Raw genomic sequence first — 19,079 nt, 5'->3', positions numbered from 1 at the left:
TGGGACACTACACAGAAGGATGGCAGCACGGACAACCTGGGCGAATTGGTGATCCTTCTGTCCAGTTTTACCAGCTGCCCACACCATATGAATGAGCGTATGCAGGACTTTTTTGTTACATCCAAAAATATGGAAGGCCCAATCTTTTTATTACATTACAATACATCCAATGTGAAATGAACTCATGAACCATTACATAAATCGAGCACTGTTTACCATTATAAAGACACAAAGGGTTCACAGACCTTGCAGGGCATCAAACAGAAACTCTCCTAGTGTGCACATCTGCTGATGTTCTAAAAGATATCCAAGATCACTGGGAGAAGATGGATACCTGTCCTATTGTTGATGTTCGCCTGAGCGAGACAGATTTACAACTACAAGGACATCACATAACCCAGAAACTGTTCTGGACAAAAGATGGGTTGTGCTCTATTTGGCAATATCGTCTTAAAACATTTAAAGTTCACATTAATGTTGAAATAAGCAATAGCGTTGAATCTATTACATATATTTGCAAGCGAGTGAACAACGGCAGTGACCAAGCCACATTTGCATCGAGAAATGAACACGACGAATTGCAAGGTTTCAATCAGGCTGATACACGCACACTTCAGAGGCAATATGGCACATTCTGAACTTCCCTATACGTGAAAGACACCCATCTGTGAATCATCTCAATGTTCATCTTGAAAGAGGACAGCAAATACATGTTAACCCTGAAAATATTATAGATTGGATACAGAAACCAAGACATATTTTCAGGTTTGTGAAACTGATTTTTTGCAAAAACTCTGTTGTACAAAGAGTTCCATCATGCATACAACAAGCAGCACAGTGTCTCCCACTGTAGGTGTGGCAGAGCTGTAGATGGCAAACCATGCATATTTGAAGAATACGTTATTGGAAGAGTGTGCATGGTTAATACAAACAATGCCGAATGTTTCTACTTTTGTTGGCTTTTACATACAATGAGGGCCCTACTTGTTTTGCCAATCTGCAAACGGTTCACGGGGTTGAATGCCTCACTTATCGAGATTCTTGCCGAAAGCGACATTTTACTTAATGACGACAAGCATTGGGATGACGCTCTGGCTGAAGCACGTGTTACTGACAGTCCACGTCACTTGGGGCATTTGTTTGACATTTTGCTGGTATTTTGTGCCCTTTCTCAAGCTGCTGTGTTGTTGCAAAAATATCAGGATAAGTTGGCAAAAGACTTTTATAGGAATATCAGACAAAATATTGAAGGCGAACTGGACACTAGACTGCTTAATAGTGCTCTTCATCAACGCCTGATAGTTATTCACAATTTGGTTATGTCTATCGGAAGAAATCCTCTCCCTCAGTATGGCTAACCAATGCCATTAGTACAAGGCGAATGCATCAACAAAGTGTACACAGTGGAATAAAGTTACAATCCAGCAGAACTTGTGGAAGCCTTGGAAAACAATGTCCAAAATCTAACGGAAGAACAGGGCAGAATATTCAAATGCATTTGGCAGTGTGTCGACAACAATACCGGAGAAATTCTGTTTTCAGATGCACCTGATGAGACAGGAAAAACATTGCTCATCATGTTGGCAGAATTACGAGCCCATGGAAAACTAGCTCTTGATGTGGTAAAACTGCTGGTAAATGTTTAAAATCTCAATATATTTGGATATAGTGAACACACAGTGTGTGACATTTCCAGGAAGAGTGAAAGTTAGGCTTCTGCTACTTAATAATATGGGATAAGTGCACCACGGCTAACCATAAAGCAGTAGATGCGATTGATAGAACCCTCAAGGATAGCTGACGAAATATTCAACAGGTAGACTTTAGCAGTTGTACCTCGGGGAATAAGGCCAAATGAAGTAAAACCGTGCTTGAAGAGCCCAAGTCTGTAGTGACAGAACACACAGATGCAGCTAAAAGTGAACACGTGGCCATGAATACGAGGCACTACAAATGCTCAGGGGTTTCCTGTTTATTATAAAAAATTGGCGAGGGCACATATCCAGAAGAAGGTGGTCTAATCACTCTGTCTGGTAGTTTGAGCCACACAGTACTTCCACTTCAAGGCCTCATTTCTTCCACTTATGGTGATCAGAAGGAAACAAAAACTTTTCCATATTTTGCAAGGAAGTAGTTTGTGAAAACTCTTGGCTTTATGAAAAGGTTATATTGGCACCTAGAAATGATCAAGCTGCAAGAATTAACTCTGACATACTTACTCGTGTTGAGGGAGAAATGTTGAGTATAACTCTATTAATGGAGTTATAGAGCTAGATGACTCTACAAATTATCAAGATGAATTTTTAAACTCTTATTAGTGCACCTGGTCTTCCATCGCAAAAAAAATTAATTTGAAACCCAGTGTCCTGATTATTCTGCTGCAAATTCAAGTCTAACAAAATTGTGTAATGGTACAAGTTTTAAAGTTACCTCATTGCAATGTAAAATCAGAGAAAAGTAAATGTTCAGGGAAGTTTCGCAGGTTTTTATACCATGAATACCACTTATTCCTAACAATTTCGCTTTAAAAATGTACAATTTCCAGTGAGGTTATGTTATGGCATAGCCATAAACAAAGCACAAGGCCAGACACTGTGTGTTGCAGGTGTGAGCCTTCGTTTAAGTTATTTTTAGCACTGCGAGCTCTATGTGGCTCTTGCCTCATTTTAGTGGACAAAACAAGCTCTTTGTTCTTGTCCCAAATCATTGTAATTCAAACAGCGTGCGCAAAGAAGCTTTATAAGTCAACAATACACCTCCCACATAGAAAGTCTCAGAAACAGCTATAAATAAACATGCAGGCAAGGCTGGATTTCTCAGTTGTTTCTCCTTAACAACACAACTCATTCTATACCACATAGGAATTCCTGAATAGAAATAATGATTTTTTACATAAAAATCCTGTAAATGACCACCATGTAGCCATATAAATATCTTTTCTCATCACACAGTACAGGATGCCCCAGGATGAATGGTTAATATTCAGAGATATCACAGGAACAATGATTTGAAGCAAAAAAACTCTAGTAAGAGCTATGACCACTTCATCTTTGATGCTGTAGAACAACTCTCTTCAACTGCACACTCTTCACTTTCCATATTTTGTGAGGAAATAGTATGGACCAAATGAAAAAACTACCTCCTCGCAAAATATGGAAAGCAATAAGCCTGCAGTAGAAAGGGCGTGTGTGTCTGCAGAGGCTTCAGCATACTTCCTCACTCATGTCTGTAAGTGTTGAAAAATTTCAGGCACGTTCCGAATGCACTGATAACCCCATCCACAATGCATTAATAGGAGTTCACTGACACAATCAACAGGGCTGGAATACACCAAAGTTTTTACACCTCCCCCCCCCCCCCCCCCCCCCCCCCCCACCACAAAAAAAAAAAAAAAAAATTTACGTTGGGAGACCTGGGTGATTATGTTGCTGGTGAGAGGCATGATTGATACACTTTTTGTTGAAGCACTATTTACCAGTAATGAGGTATTCCTGTTTCTATGTTTGTTTTGTTATCATAATGTTTATTGTGAACGAGCTGTGGAGCATGTAACCAACTAACGACTCTGATGTAAACTACTTTCTACATACAACAACAAGAACAACAACAACAACCACCACCACCACCACCACCACCACCACCACCACAAGTGTGCTGTGCACTTATAATTCTGATATTATTATTAAAGCAACACTGACACGTCTATGAGGGACAGGGAGTAGAGTTCCCACAGTGCAGCTGACTCACGTTTTTAGAGTTATGCCTCGCGGTGTGCCAGCCAGGTCCGTAAGGTCGACCGTGCGGCCCGCACGCACGTCCGTCATCTTGGCAGCGAGCAGCGACATGGCGATGCGGCGGTATTCGTTGACATTCTCTGCACAGGGGCGCGTGGTTGAGCGATGTCCGCACTCGCAGGTCACTACCACCTGCAGGCACCCACGAGAAGTTACAATTATACTCCGAAAGATACTGGAACAGTGCATGACAGATGGTGCCTCAAACCAGTACTAGTCATTCCTTGTATTATTTAACTAGTGTATTGGAGAGAGAAAAATCGTTATCTATAATGCATCTCAACAAAAGTGTGGCTACTCAAACTTGGAAAAAAAATCCCTGATGATTCCAGGTGTGAGGAGGAAAAGGGTGTCAAGAAGCTCCTGATAAATCAATGACGAGTGGGAGCAGCATACCACAGTAACGACTTTTATTTCCCATCAGCTGAGCTGTATGCCAACCAAGGGCAGTGGTTTAACCACTGTTTATAAACATTGAGAATTTAACTGGAATAATATTCATATAATTAATACACTTTCAAATATTTTTAAGTACCTTCAAAATTGTGATTTATAGAATTTGATTTCAATGCTAGGTTCAAAATGCAGAATTCAGTGAGGTTTTACAAAATTCCTGAAATTCCCCAAGCTTTCCCTGGTAAAATTTAATTTCCTGAGAGCTGCAGGTTTTCCAGAAGAATCACCACCCTGCAACACTGTTAACTTTAGTGTTCATCACTGGCCATGCAATTAGATATTATCATTTATAGGCATTATCTTGATTTTCATCCGCATTTAAAGTGATCTTTCGTTCATTAAACAAGAAATTTTGTTCAAGTCTTTCTGCATTTCCTTGCAATCATCCACCGATGATTGTACTTTACTGTAGACAACAGCCTTATAGTGCTGCTGATGAATCGTCTACCTACACTGAGAACACTAACGGGCCTATTGCAGTAGTTTGGGGAATAGCCAATGTTTCTTTAATTTCAGCTGGTCTTTCCACTGTCCGGCATAACACAACTGGTCCTATACGCCAAATATTTGTTCAACCAGTCACACATCTCTATACAACTAAATCATGGCCAGTAGTCGACGGTGTGGTACAGTGTAATACCTTGCAGAAATCTATCAAGCTGCTGAGTATGTACAATGGGTTAATGGAAACTTAAGGTTACAAACCCTACAGTTGAATGTGTATATTTTATTTGATACAACCAATACAGCCAACTGATAGTGCACAAATTATGTTATTTTTTGACAGTCTCTGTACTGGTTTAGGCACTTGTTGCTTTGTGGCAAGAGTATGAATGTACCCTCCTGGTAAAAATCCTGTCCCTGCATTTCGAGCCATGCTGTCACAAAATATTTCACTCTTCATCTGAAGTGAATCGTTAGCCTCCTAGGTGCTCCTCCAAGTGCGAAAAAGATGAAAGTCGCTTGGAGCAAGGTTCAGGCTGTAAGGAGTGTGGTTGTCTTCTCAGCTGTGTGAGGCTGTTCATTGTCATGAAGGGAGGTAACACCCTCCTGATTGCTTTGTGCAGTACTGTCGAGGTTGTGCATTATTAGTCAGCAGTCACTGTCTTTCCTCTTTCAAAAACTCCAAGAGTCTGACACTAGCACTATCCCACCATCACCTCCCGCCGCCTTGCATTTGGAGAGGGGAGATGTTTCCATACCACTCACAGAAGCTTACTGCTGCGGATATAGTAGAGGACCCGTATTTTGTCGCCTGTGACAATGTCGTAATGACAACTGCTTTCTTTTGTGGAGAACCAACGTAAAAGTTGCAGACCTGCACATGTCCCATTTCCTTTGAGGTGATTAGATTTCATGGAACACAACAGGAACAAACTTTCCGGTACAGCAAAATATCGTGAACAAAGTGACAAACTCTTCCGAATGAAATTCTCGAGTTCTACTGCATGACATGATCTTCCTGTTATTCTGATTTAGCTCCTCCACGCAAGCTGTGTTCAGATCTGTCAATGCCATGCTAGGTGAAATATTACTGTATCTCATTGCTACCTATCAGAACCCCTCGGAGAGCATTAAAGATAAACACCAGTCGTAATTGTCCAATTGTAAAGTGACCTGTCTCCAAATTACATACAAAAATAATCACTATTTTAGTATACATATAATTCGAAAACGATTCTTTGCTGATTAGCATTGTTCTTATGTGAGAAACATAATATAAATGTGAAATTAATACTGTAACTAATCAAAAGAAATGTACCACACGGTCAGGATGTACCAGTAAACTTATCAGTATAAAATTACTACAGCAAATTAAATAGAACATATAAATAAAGCACGTTAATTGAATCTCCGATATATGTTAGCACTAAAATTCAGGCACTAGTTGATTTGTTATAAACAAATTTAGAAATGTAATTGTTACCTGTAACATAATTAGTGAGAAAATGTTATATTAACTCGTGACTAAGCTGAAAATAGGTTCACCTTGTTCAGCACTGAGATTGTAAATTTTTAGCAGTGTGTAGCTCATATTCAGTTTAACTTTTAATTGTGATTTTACATAAAATTGTAATTTTCATTGTAGGTAATTGTTAACAAAAGTATAAATAGAGGTCACGCAGGCGCCTTGGGGCACTCAGCTTTTGACTACGGCTGGGAACAAATGTATTGTAGGCTCACTCGTTGATTGATTGTTGTGAGCTCTGTATCGTTTGATGTCAACTTTGGGAACATCTGATGTAACCGGTACAGTTCACCAGGCTCGGACACCAGAGTCCTGGAAATATATTGGTGTTAAAACTGCACTGTACTTTGGAATTTATTTGGGAGTCTTCCGCAATCCTTTTCATACGCTGCACAGCGACGAGACATGAATCCAGGAATTTTACAAAATTCCAAGAACTAAACAACTCTCAATGTTGGTATAATTGACGTGAAAACAACAGCGCATCGACTGGGCATTTCACTCAAAACATTTGCAATGCGGAGGTGGGAAAATATAAACATCTCATAGATCACCCACTGCGATACTCGTCGGCGACTTTTCTCTACCACCTGCAGTCTTTCGACACCATTCTGCAATGCAATGATGAGACATTACAGTATCTCCATAAACCTCTGCCAGCTGACGGTGCGTTTCAGCCACGGTTACATATTTCTCCAAAGAAATCTAATACCTGAGCAGATTTCTTCTGCTTGACCCATTTTCCAAATGAGTCATCATTTGTGTTTACCTACATCCAGCGCTGTAAGTGGTAGGTGGCTGAAACTGTGCACTGTTTCCAACTGCATTATCAAAATTACCACACACAACAAACTTCTCTGTAACAGATGAAACCCCAGGAATACTGACCTTGCAACCTTAGCTATGTTGCACACGAGTGACTGGATAGGAACAATCTGATTCTTTCAGAGCAGCCCCCCCCCCCCCACCCCCCCTCCTCCCATCATCACTCTTTGTGAACTCAGAGTACGCTATAGGGTCCTGCAACACACAGTTGCCAGCAATATTTTTGTGCAATGCTGCCAACCTGATCTTTCACCTCTTTTTGTAAACAGGAATGACCTGCACTCTTTAGTAGCCAGGAGGAACTATTTGCCGCACAGGACAAGCTAGAAAAATACCAACTACAGAAAGAGTTAATTCTGCAGTATATTAAATGTCAAATATAAAGCCCCTTTTACACCTGAGTGAATGGAAGCGAACAAAAGCAAATGTGTTTTCGCAGGCAATTTGCCAATGTTCACTAGCATTCACTCGTATCTGTAAACAAGCATTTATGCAGGAGGGAACAGAAGAGAATGTGAGATAATGAACACAGCCTATGAACACTACATTATTGTATTTTGGTGCTAATAATCGCCACACAGGGCATAACACTATATAGTCGGAGCCATACTGCAAAACTTTTGAAGCAGGAAAGCGTGGATACCACCACTTACAGTCATGGAGTTAGCCGACTTCACTGTCGCACCTACGCACTTTGTTCAGGATGTAGGCTATGGTAACGGTGTGGTAATGGGAATTAAGTACAGTTGCTAAAAATGTATTTATTCTGCCAAATGAGTAAATAGACAAGTGACAACAATGTCCATTAACCGCCAATCGCAATGACTGTCTTTGCATAACAGTTCCACTCAAACACTGATCCCGGAGGGACTACACTTCATGAAGACAAGTGTGTCTTTCAATCATGTGAACCCAGGAGAACATTGGACGTGTGTCCGGAATAAATCAAACCTTTTTCTTGCAACAGTAGGGCACAGTGTATTTCACGGACGTGATGAAACAAAGGTCGAAACGAACAGAGAGCATCAAACAAACTTCTGTACGTATCTGTGGGGAGCTCCTGTTAAGCTTGACCCACGTGATTCATACACTGAAGTTAGAAACTCTGGAAAAATGCAACTCTACTGTACGGCAGCTCAGTTCTCCGTGCCATTGCTTTTTCTTTGCTGATGGGCATTCATGCGTACTACAAATTGCCAAAATTTTGCCTATCAGCAGGTACACACACTGATAAGATATCTGATGCAACTAACTTGGACCAGCCGAGAGTGGTTCAGGTCTGTTCACACGTTTTTGCGGCACGGCTGCCACACTGGATTGCAGCTCCAGCATTCCTTAGCATCATCCCAAAGCTTTGAACATATGCCAGTTGACATTTTTTGCGGTACTCTCATTACAATTGAGGAGGAAATTTAAAAGTGGAACATTAATTACCAACAATCACATTACCTGAAAAAACTCTAGCATTTACATTCTGGTTATTAATAACCAAAGACACTTGCATTAGTCACTGCTTCCCATTTTAGTAGCTGCTATACAAGGTGAATCAACTAAGACATAACATCCCCTTTATTTTGTGAATAGTTACAGATATTGAAACGAGAGTTTTGGCAAATGATAGTATGCTAAGGGGCACATACTCTAGAACATAATAATTTTTAATAGAATGATATTCTTTTTTGAATGCAGTCTAAAAGTGTTTGGAAAGATGAGTACAGCAATGTAATGCTTGTTAATTTTGAGGTTGAAACTCTTTGCAAAAGAATCCAAGAAATATTCTAAAGTTGAAAACCAAGGCAGCCAAAATCGGCTATTGTGTTGTAAACACACTTATGGGATGCTACTCCGTCGTACCCAGCCTTTTGACTTTTTACTTGTCGACAATGCAGAACTAGCAGGAAGTTGTTGTCAATGGGTGGGTCGTTATTGTGTGAGCATTTCTTGTATGCAGACATGCACACCAATGAGAAGATGTTCGACATGTTACTGTTATATGGTGAATGTCATACAAATGCTGTCAAAATGGTAATGTAAAACTACCTGGGGAATTTTTAGTTGTTTCTACAATCAGGAAACATATGCACATTTGAAACAGTTTTTTTAAGCTCCATCTATGCGCCAGAAGCTAGTATATGCTATAGTTCCATATACAAAAATCATAGCTGATCCTATATCTATTTCATATAAGAAATCAAACAATGGGAAATACAGCATGGAATGTAACAATATTATGAAAATAAAAGTTGCTACTCATTATTTAGCGGATATGCTGAGTTGCAGATAGGCACAACAAAAAGACTCTCACAATTAAAGCTTTTGGCTGTTATGGCTTTCATCTATAATAGAACACACACACACACACACACACACACACACACAAACGCAACTTGCACACATGGCTGCAGTCTGAGGCAACTGAAATCACATTGCAAGCAGCTGTGCATGATGGGACTGGTGACTGGTGACTGGTGACTTATATTCATCACATACACAAAAACTTCAGTTTGGCATAAAGCGCCATCTTGTGAGAGTCTGTACGTGTGGTGAAAACGAATATATATATATATAATAAAGGGAAACATTCCACGTGGGAAAAATATATCTAAAAAGAAAGATGATGAAACTTACCAAACAAAAGCGCTGGCAGGTCGATAGACACACAAACAAACACAAACATACACACAAAATTCTAGCTTTCGCAACCAATGGTTGCCTCGTCAGGAAAGAGGGAAGGAGAAGGAAAGACAAAAGGATATGGGTTTTAAGGGAGAGGGTAAGGAGTCATTCCAATCCCGGGAGCGGAAAGACTTACCTTAGGGGGAAAAAAGGACAGGTATACACTCGCACACACACACATATCCATCCACACATACACAGACACAAGCAGACATTTGTAAAGGCAAAGAGTTTGGGCAGAGATGTCAGTCGGGGCAGATGTACAGAGGCAAAGATGAAGTTGAAAGACAGGTGAGGTATGAGCGGCGGCAAATTGAAATTAGAAATTAGCGGAGATTGAGGCCTGGCGGATAGCGAGAAGAAAGGATATGCTGAAGGGCAAGTTCCCATCTCCGGAGTTCTGACAGGTTGGTGTTAGTGGGAAGTATCCAGATAACCCGGACGGTGTAACACTGTGCCAAGATGTGCTGGCCGTGCACCAAGGCATGTTTAGCCACAGGGTGATCCTCATTACCAACAAACACTGTCTGCCTGTGTCCATTCATGCGAATGGACAGTTTGTTGCTGGTCATTCCCACATAGAACGCTTCACAGTGTAGGCAGGTCAGTTGGTAAATCACGTGGGTGCTTTCACACGTGGCTCTGCCTTTGATCGTGTACACCTTCCGGGTTACAGGACTGGAATAGGTGGTGGTGGGAGGGTGCATGGGACAGGTTTTACACCGAGGGCGGTTACAGGGGTAGGAGCCAGAGGGTAGGGAAGGTGGTTTGGGGATTTCATAGGGATGAACTAAGAGGTTGCGAAGGTTAGGTGGACGGCGGAAAGACACTCTTGGTGGAGTGGGGAGGATTTCATGAAGGATGGATCTCATTTCAGGGCAGGATTTGAGGAAGTCGTATCCCTGCTGGAGAGCCACATTCAGAATCTGATCCAGTCCCGGAAAGTATCCCGTCACAAGTGGGGCACTTTTGGGGTTCTTCTGTGGAAGGTTCCGGGTTTGAGGAGATGATGTGGCTCTGGTTATTTGCTTCTGTACCAGGTCGGGAGGGTAGTTACGGGATGCAAAAGCTGTTTTCAGGTTGTTGGTGTAATGGTTCAAGGATTCCGGACTGGAGCAGATTCGTTTGCCATGAAGACCAAGGCTGTAGGGAAGGGACCGTTTGATGTGGAATGGGTGGCAGCTGTCATAATGGAGACCTTAGACAGAACCTTAGGCCCCCTACAAAACCTTTCACCCGATTCCATCAACCTCCGCACCCCACCAACACCCCGCACCCCTACCTTCTACCTTCTTCCCAAAATTCACAAACCCAATCATCCCGGCCGTCCCATTGTAGCTGGTTACCAAGCCCCCACCGAACGCATCTCTGCCTACGTAGATCAACACCTTCAACCCATTACATGCAGTCTCCCATCCTTCATCAAAGACACCAACCACTTTCTCAAACGCCTGGAATCCCTACCCAGTCTGTTACCCCCGGAAACCATCCTTGTAACCATTGATGCCACTTCCTTATACACAAATATTCCGCGTGTCCAGGGCCTCGCTGCGATGGAGCACTTCCTTTCACGCCGATCACCTGCCGCCCTACCTAAAACCTCTTTCCTCATTACCTTAGCCAGCTTCATCCTGACCCACAACTTCTTCACTTTTGAAGGCCAGACATACCAACAATTAAAGGGAACAGCCATGGGTACCAGGATGGCCCCCTCGTATGCCAACCTATTCATGGGTCGCTTAGAGGAAGCCTTCCTGGTTACCCAGGCCTGCCAACCCGAAGTTTGGTACAGATTTATTGATGACATTTTCGTGATCTGGACTCACAGTGAAGAAGAACTCCAGAATTTCCTCTCCAACCTCAACTCCTTTGGTTCCATCAGATTCACCTGGTCCTACTCCAAATCCCATGCCACTTTCCTTGACGTTGACCTCCACCTGTCCAATGGCCAGCTTCACACGTCCGTCCACATTAAACCCACCAACAAGCAACAGTACCTCCATTATGACAGCTGCCACCCATTCCACATCAAACGGTCCCTTCCCTACAGCCTTGGTCTTCGTGGCAAACGAATCTGCTCCAGTCCGGAATCCTTGAACCATTACACCAACAACCTGAAAACAGCTTTTGCATCCCGTAACTACCCTCCCGACCTGGTACAGAAGCAAATAACCAGAGCCACATCCTCATCTCCTCAAACCCGGAACCTTCCACAGAAGAACCCCAAAAGTGCCCCACTTGTGACGGGATACTTTCCGGGACTGGATCAGATTCTGAATGTGGCTCTCCAGCAGGGATACGACTTCCTCAAATCCTGCCCTGAAATGAGATCCATCCTTCATGAAATCCTCCCCACTCCACCAAGAGTGTCTTTCCGCCGTCCACCTAACCTTCGCAACCTCTTAGTTCATCCCTATGAAATCCCCAAACCACCTTCCCTACCCTCTGGCTCCTACCCCTGTAACCGCCCTCGGTGTAAAACCTGTCCCATGCACCCTCCCACCACCACCTATTCCAGTCCTGTAACCCGGAAGGTGTACACGATCAAAGGCAGAGCCACGTGTGAAAGCACCCACGTGATTTACCAACTGACCTGCCTACACTGTGAAGCGTTCTATGTGGGAATGACCAGCAACAAACTGTCCATTCGCATGAATGGACACAGGCAGACAGTGTTTGTTGGTAATGAGGATCACCCTGTGGCTAAACATGCCTTGGTGCACGGCCAGCACATCTTGGCACAGTGTTACACCGTCCGGGTTATCTGGATACTTCCCACTAACACCAACCTGTCAGAACTCCGGAGATGGGAACTTGCCCTTCAGCATATCCTTTCTTCTCGCTATCCGCCAGGCCTCAATCTCCGCTAATTTCTAATTTCAATTTGCCGCCGCTCATACCTCACCTGTCTTTCAACTTCATCTTTGCCTCTGTACATCTGCCCCGACTGACATCTCTGCCCAAACTCTTTGCCTTTACAAATGTCTGCTTGTGTCTGTGTATGTGTGGATGGATATGTGTGTGTGTGCGCGAGTGTATACCTGTCCTTTTTTCCCCCTAAGGTAAGTCTTTCCGCTCCCGGGATTGGAATGACTCCTTACCCTCTCCCTTAAAACCCATATCCTTTTGTCTTTCCTTCTCCTTCCCTCTTTCCTGACGAGGCAACCATTGGTTGCGAAAGCTAGAATTTTGTGTGTATGTTTGTGTTTGTTTGTGTGTCTATCGACCTGCCAGCGCTTTTTATATATATATATATATATATATATATATATATATATATATATATATATATATATATATATAAAAAAAACAAAGATGAGGTGACTTACCGAACAAAAACGCTGGCAGGTCGATAGACACACAAACAAACACAAACATACATACAAAATTCAAGCTTTCGCAACAAATTGTTGCCTCATCAGGAAAGAGGGAAGGAGAGGGGAAGACAAAAGGAAGTGGGTTTTAAAGGAGAGGGTAAGGAGTCATTCCAATCCCGGGAGCGGAAAGACTTACCTTAGGGGGAAAAAAGGACAGGTATACACTCGCACACACGCACATATCCATCCACACATACAGACACAAGCAGACATCTGCTTGTGTCTGTATGTGTGGATGGATATGTGCGTGTGTGCGAGTGTATACCTGTCCTTTTTTCCCCCTAAGGTAAGTCTTTCCGCTCCCGGGATTGGAATGACTCCTTACCCTCTCCTTTAAAACCCACTTCCTTTTGTCTTCCCCTCTCCTTCCCTCTTTCCTGATGAGGCAACAATTTGTTGCGAAAGCTTGAATTTTGTATGTATGTTTGTGTTTGTTTGTGTGTCTATCGACCTGCCAGCGTTTTTGTTCGGTAAGTCACCTCATCTTTGTTTTTATATATAATTTTTCCCACGTGGAATGTTTCCTTCCATTATATTGATATATATATATATATATATATATATATAGCGCTGGCAGGTCGATAGACACACAAACAAACACAAACACACACACACAAAATTCAAGCTTTCGCAACAAACTGTTGCCTCATCAGGAAAGAGGGAAGGAGAGGGGAAGACAAAAGGAAGTGGGTTTTAAGGGAGAGGGTAAGGAGTCATTCCAATCCCGGGAGCGGAAAGACTTACCTTAGGGGGAAAAAAGGACAGGTATACACTCGCACACACGCACATATCCATCCACACATACAGACACAAGCAGACATATTTAAAGACCATATTTAAAGACCATATTTAAATATGTCTGCTTGTGTCTGTATGTGTGGATGGATATGTGCGTGTGTGCGAGTGTATACCTGTCCTTTTTTCCCCCTAAGGTAAGTCTTTCCGCTCCCGGGATTGGAATGACTCCTTACCCTCTCCCTTAAAACCCACTTCCTTTTGTCTTCCCCTCTCCTTCCCTCTTTCCTGATGAGGCAACAGTTTGTTGCGAAAGCTTGAATTTTGTGTGTGTGTGTTTGTGTTTGTTTGTGTGTCTATCGACCTGCCAGCGCTTTTGTTCGGTAAGTCACCTCATCTTTGTTTTTATATATAATTTTTCCCACGTGGAATGTTTCCTTCCATTATATATATATATATATATATATATTCAATAACAGTGGTGAATATGCATTTGTGTTCATGCAAATTTCTGCTACCTAACAAGTAAGTAATAAGTAATATTATTCTGTTTGCACAGCTGCAAAAGTGCATGATATAGTTGTAGTGTTATTTTCAGCTATTACATTATACAAATTGCAACTACATGTTTTTTTTTTGTTTCAGTTTGTTGTACACTTGTTGATAAAACATTACTGTGATGGACTCCCTTGTGTATTGGGGCAACGGAAAACACAAGGTTTTGACAGCACACGAACTGATGGTGATGGTTTGCCCTTCAGAGAGTGAAGATGGGCTGAAATTCGACGATTCTGACGAAGGTCCAACTATAAATGCCCAAGACCTTGAATCTCCAGATAGCGATAGTGATCCTGCAACTGATATCCAAATAAAAGCGAAGTTTTCCTTCCTCTCCTGACTAGTTCCAATTCACAGCATAGAACAAATTACAGCAATCAGTTCTAGAGCTATCTACACTGTACAAATTTTCTAAATATTTCCTCACTGAAGAAATTATATAAAAAATTATGGATGTAACAAATTTATGTGCTATGCAACAACATCCAAACAAGCCATCTGATTGTACACATTATGACATTTATAATTTTTTTGGAATATGCATCATAGAGGCTTGTCTCACTAGGAGTAAGATAGATACTGCCTACAGGAAAATTAAAGAGACCTTTGGAGAGAAGAGAACCACTTGTATGAATATCAAGAGCTTAGATGGCAACCCAGTTCTAAGCAAAGAAGGGAAGGCAGAAAGGTGGAAGGAGTATATAGAGGGTTTATATAAGGGCGATGTGCTTGAGGACAATATTATGGAAATGGAAGAGAACGTAGATGAAGACGAAATGGGAGATAAGATACTGCGTGAAGAGTTTGACAGAGCACTGAAAGACCTGAGTCGAAACAAGGCCCCGGGAGTAGACAACATTCCATTAGAACTACTGACGGCCTTGGGAGAGCCAGTCATGACAGAACTCTACCATCTGGTGAGCAAGATGTATGAGACAGGCGAAATACCCTCAGACTTCAAGAAGAATATAATAATTCCAATCCCAAAGAAAGCAGGTGTTGACAGATGTGAAAATTACCGAACTATCAGTTTAATAAGTCACAGCTGCAAAATACTAACGCAAATTCTTTACAGACGAATGGAAAAACTGGTAGAAGCGGACCTCAGGGAAGATCAGTTTGGATTCCGTAAAAAATGTTGGAACACGTGAGGCAATACTAACCTTACGGCTTATCTTAGAAGAAAGATTAAGAAAAGGCAAACCTACGTTTCTAGCATTTGTAGACTTAGAGAAAGCTTTTGACAATGTTAACTGGAATACTCTCTTTCAAATTCTGAAGGTGGCAGGTACAAAATACAGGGAGCGAAAGGCTATTTACAATTTGTACAGAAATCAGATGGCATTTATAAGAGTCGAGGGGCATGAAAGGGAAGCAGTGGTTGGGAAAAGAGTGAGACAGGGTTGTAGCCTCTCCCTGATGTTATTCAATCTGTATATTGAGCAAACAGTAAAGGAAACAAAAGAAAAATTCGGAGTAGGTATTAAAATTCATGGAGAAGAAGTAAAAACTTTGAGGTTCGCCGATGACATTGTAATTCTGTCAGAGACAGCAAAGGACTTGGAAGAGCAGTTGAACGGAATGGACGGTGTCTTGAAGGGAGGATATAAGATGAACATCAACAAAAGCAAAACGAGGATAATGGAATGTAGTCAAATTAAATCGGGTGATGCTGAGGGAATTAGATTAGGAAATGAGACACTTAAAGTAGTAAAGGAGTTTTGCTATTTAGGGAGCAAAATAACTGATGATGGTATAAGTAGAGAGGATATAAAATGTAGACTGGCAATGGCAAGGAAAGCGTTTCTGAAGGAGAGAAATTTGTTAACATCGAGTATAGATTTAAGTGTCAGGAAGTCATTTCTGAAAGTATTTGTATGGAGTGTAACCATGTATGGAAGTGAAACATGGACGATAACTAGTTTGGACAAGAAGAGAATAGAAGCTTTCGAAATGTGGTGCTACAGAAGAATGCTGAAGATAAGGTGGGTAGATCACGTAACTAATGAGGAGGTATTGAATAGGATTGGGGAGAAGAGAAGTTTGTGGCACAACTTGACTAGAAGAAGGGATCGGTTGGTAGGACATGTTCTGAGGCATCAAGGGATCACCAATTTAGTATTGGAGGGCGGCGTGGAGGGTAAAAATCGTAGAGGGAGACCAAGAGATGAATACACTAAGCAGATTCAGAAGGATGTAGGTTGCAGTAGGTACTGGGAGATGAAGAAGCTTGCACGGGATAGAGTAGCATGGAGAGCTGCATCAAACCAGTCTCAGGACTGAAGACCACAACAACAACAACATGCATCATCAGTGCTTTGGTGCCACCAGCCAACATATGTGATATATGGAGTGATGTATTTGGAGTTGAGACTTTGTCACAGAAGTACTTCGAGAGATTGCACAGTACCTTGCATTTCAATGACAACCTGAAGCGGCCAGACGTCCAAGGTCCTGAAAGTGACAAACTATACAAATTAGGGCCAATACTAGACTACCTGAACCAAGTATGTCTTTCAGTACTCATGGGTGGATGTCTTTTAATTGATGAACAGATTTGTGCTATCAAGGCAAGACACCACATGAAATGTATATGAAAGATAAACCACAAAAATGGGGTTACAAACTCTTTATGGTTTGCGATGACTTCGGTTTGCCACAAAGTCGAAATTTACAGTGGACCGTAAAATTTCGGGCTGATGAGGAACCTGATATCGGAGTTAGTGGAAATGTTATTTGACTGTCAAGAGAAGTGCCAAGACACCAGAATTACAAGTTATATTTTGACATATATTATACTTCTCTGGATTTAGCCGTGTATTTGTTCAAGAAAGGAATTCAGTGTGTTGGTACAATTCAATGCGATAGAAATCCTAACTGCAAGTTCAGTGACGAAAAAGAACACAAAAAGGAATCGCACAGGAATTTTGAGCCAGTTGATGTTTCTACTGTTTTGTACAAGGACAGCAACAATGTCAGTTTCTCCTCCACTTTTGTTGGGGAACTTCTAAAATCAGAAGTGAGAAGATTTGGCAGGAAGAAAAAGGAGCATGTAATGGTGTCTTGTCCAGCACTTATCTCCATATACAATTCTCATATGGGAAATGTCGATTTGCTTGACAGCAACATAGGAAGACATCACATCAAGATAAGATCAAAGAGATGGTATCTTCATCTACTTTTTCACCTACTTGATACAATGATGATAAATTCATGGATACTGTACCAAAGAATGCTTCTTTAAACACAATCAACAGACATGCGCATGAATCACGAAGTTTAGGGCTGAGTTAGCCCAAACTCTAAACCAGGTAGGCCAGAATCCCAGAAAGCGTGGAAGACCAAGCAGCTTCGACCCAACAGACAACAAGAAAATAAAAGTCAAGGGATCTTCACTACCACCAGAAGATGTACGATTGGATCCAGTAAACCACTGGCCGATTTGGAATGAGGAAAGAACAATGTGCACAAAATCCAAAGTGCAAAGGCAAGACATTTATTTCATGTGAAAAACATAAAGTAAATTTGTACTTGAATAAGACAAATAACTATTTCACCTCATTCCACAAAAAAATTAAGTAACTTATACGTATTTTGATTACAATGCATTTAAGTTTTTTCTCTATTGTTGTAATTTTGATAGTTTTGTTTCAAAATTTTGTTTTATAAGAAAAATATAAAACAAATATTTGTGTGAATAAGGACAATATGTTTCACCTCATTTCTCGGATGTAAAGTCACTTAGTTGCATGCAAATATACTCTAAATGAAGATAACATTTAAGTTTTTTTCACTGTTTTTGTTAATTCTATAGTTTTGAAATGTTTCAGCTTTTTCCTATTGAGCTTACTTTACAACCTATGCATTGACTATGCATGTGCGGCTTTGCGTATGTGTGAAGTACCAAAAAAATCAACTTTTCTCAAAAACTGTAAGTGGAAGATTTTTTAGAACATTTTTCTAATGTTCCATAACCAGTTCTAAATGTGTACCAAATTATAGTTACCGAGAAAAAAATTGCGTAAAGAAGGATTAAATTACTAATATTAACAAAATAGCCACCCATGCCAGTGGCGTAAGAGGACAAGATGAGTTGACAAAATCACACAGCGAGCATGTGTTCTAGCTTTTTTAGGCAAATTTGAAATTGTTTCCCTACTTGATAGACTGCATGTATCCTACATCAAATTGACTGTTCATCTCAATTTCCTGTACAATATTGCAGTACAGTGTAAACACCATTATCGTTTACATTGTCTTTACAGTGTTAATCCCCTAAAACTTGCACCTCTTATTTAGTGAACCATTCAAGGTACTGAATTGAGGGTTTTGACAAATGATAGTAGGCAGATGGGCACATCACTTTATAGTATGTTTAAAACTAATTCTCGGACCACCAGAGATACTGAAGCAAGTATGCTTTTTTATACTTTTTAAATGCAATTTGAAAGATCTCAAAATAATGGCTATAAGGTGTAACAACACTTCTTAATGTTGGTGTTGAAATTCTTCACAAAAGTATCTGAGATGTGTGCTAAAACTGAAAGGCAAGGTGGTTGCAATAGTATGATGTCGTGCAAACACTGCCATGATGAGCTCTCCATCATTACATGTGACAAACAAACGGACATATCCTACTGAGAAAAAATGTATTTCACCTTGGTCTTACTTTATATGACACAGATACAG

General features: G+C 41.1%; 1 protein-coding gene across 2 annotated transcripts in view; it reads right to left on the bottom strand.

The window, feature by feature from the left end:
• Positions 1-19,079, bottom strand: part of LOC124553803 (transcriptional repressor NF-X1) — a 285,701-nt gene that overhangs the window by 62,490 nt on the left and 204,132 nt on the right. For both annotated transcript variants that reach the window (XM_047127780.1, XM_047127781.1), the window contains exon 16: positions 3,748-3,926. In XM_047127780.1, coding sequence (XP_046983736.1) covers positions 3,748-3,926 — 179 coding nt within the window. The remainder of the gene's footprint in view (positions 1-3,747; positions 3,927-19,079) is intronic.

The sequence above is a fragment of the Schistocerca americana genome, chromosome 11, assembly GCF_021461395.2.
Source record: "Schistocerca americana isolate TAMUIC-IGC-003095 chromosome 11, iqSchAmer2.1, whole genome shotgun sequence".
NCBI lineage: Eukaryota > Metazoa > Arthropoda > Insecta > Orthoptera > Acrididae > Schistocerca > Schistocerca americana.
The sequence above is the reverse complement of the archived record's forward strand: the minus strand, read 5'-3'. Positions and strand labels throughout refer to the sequence as shown.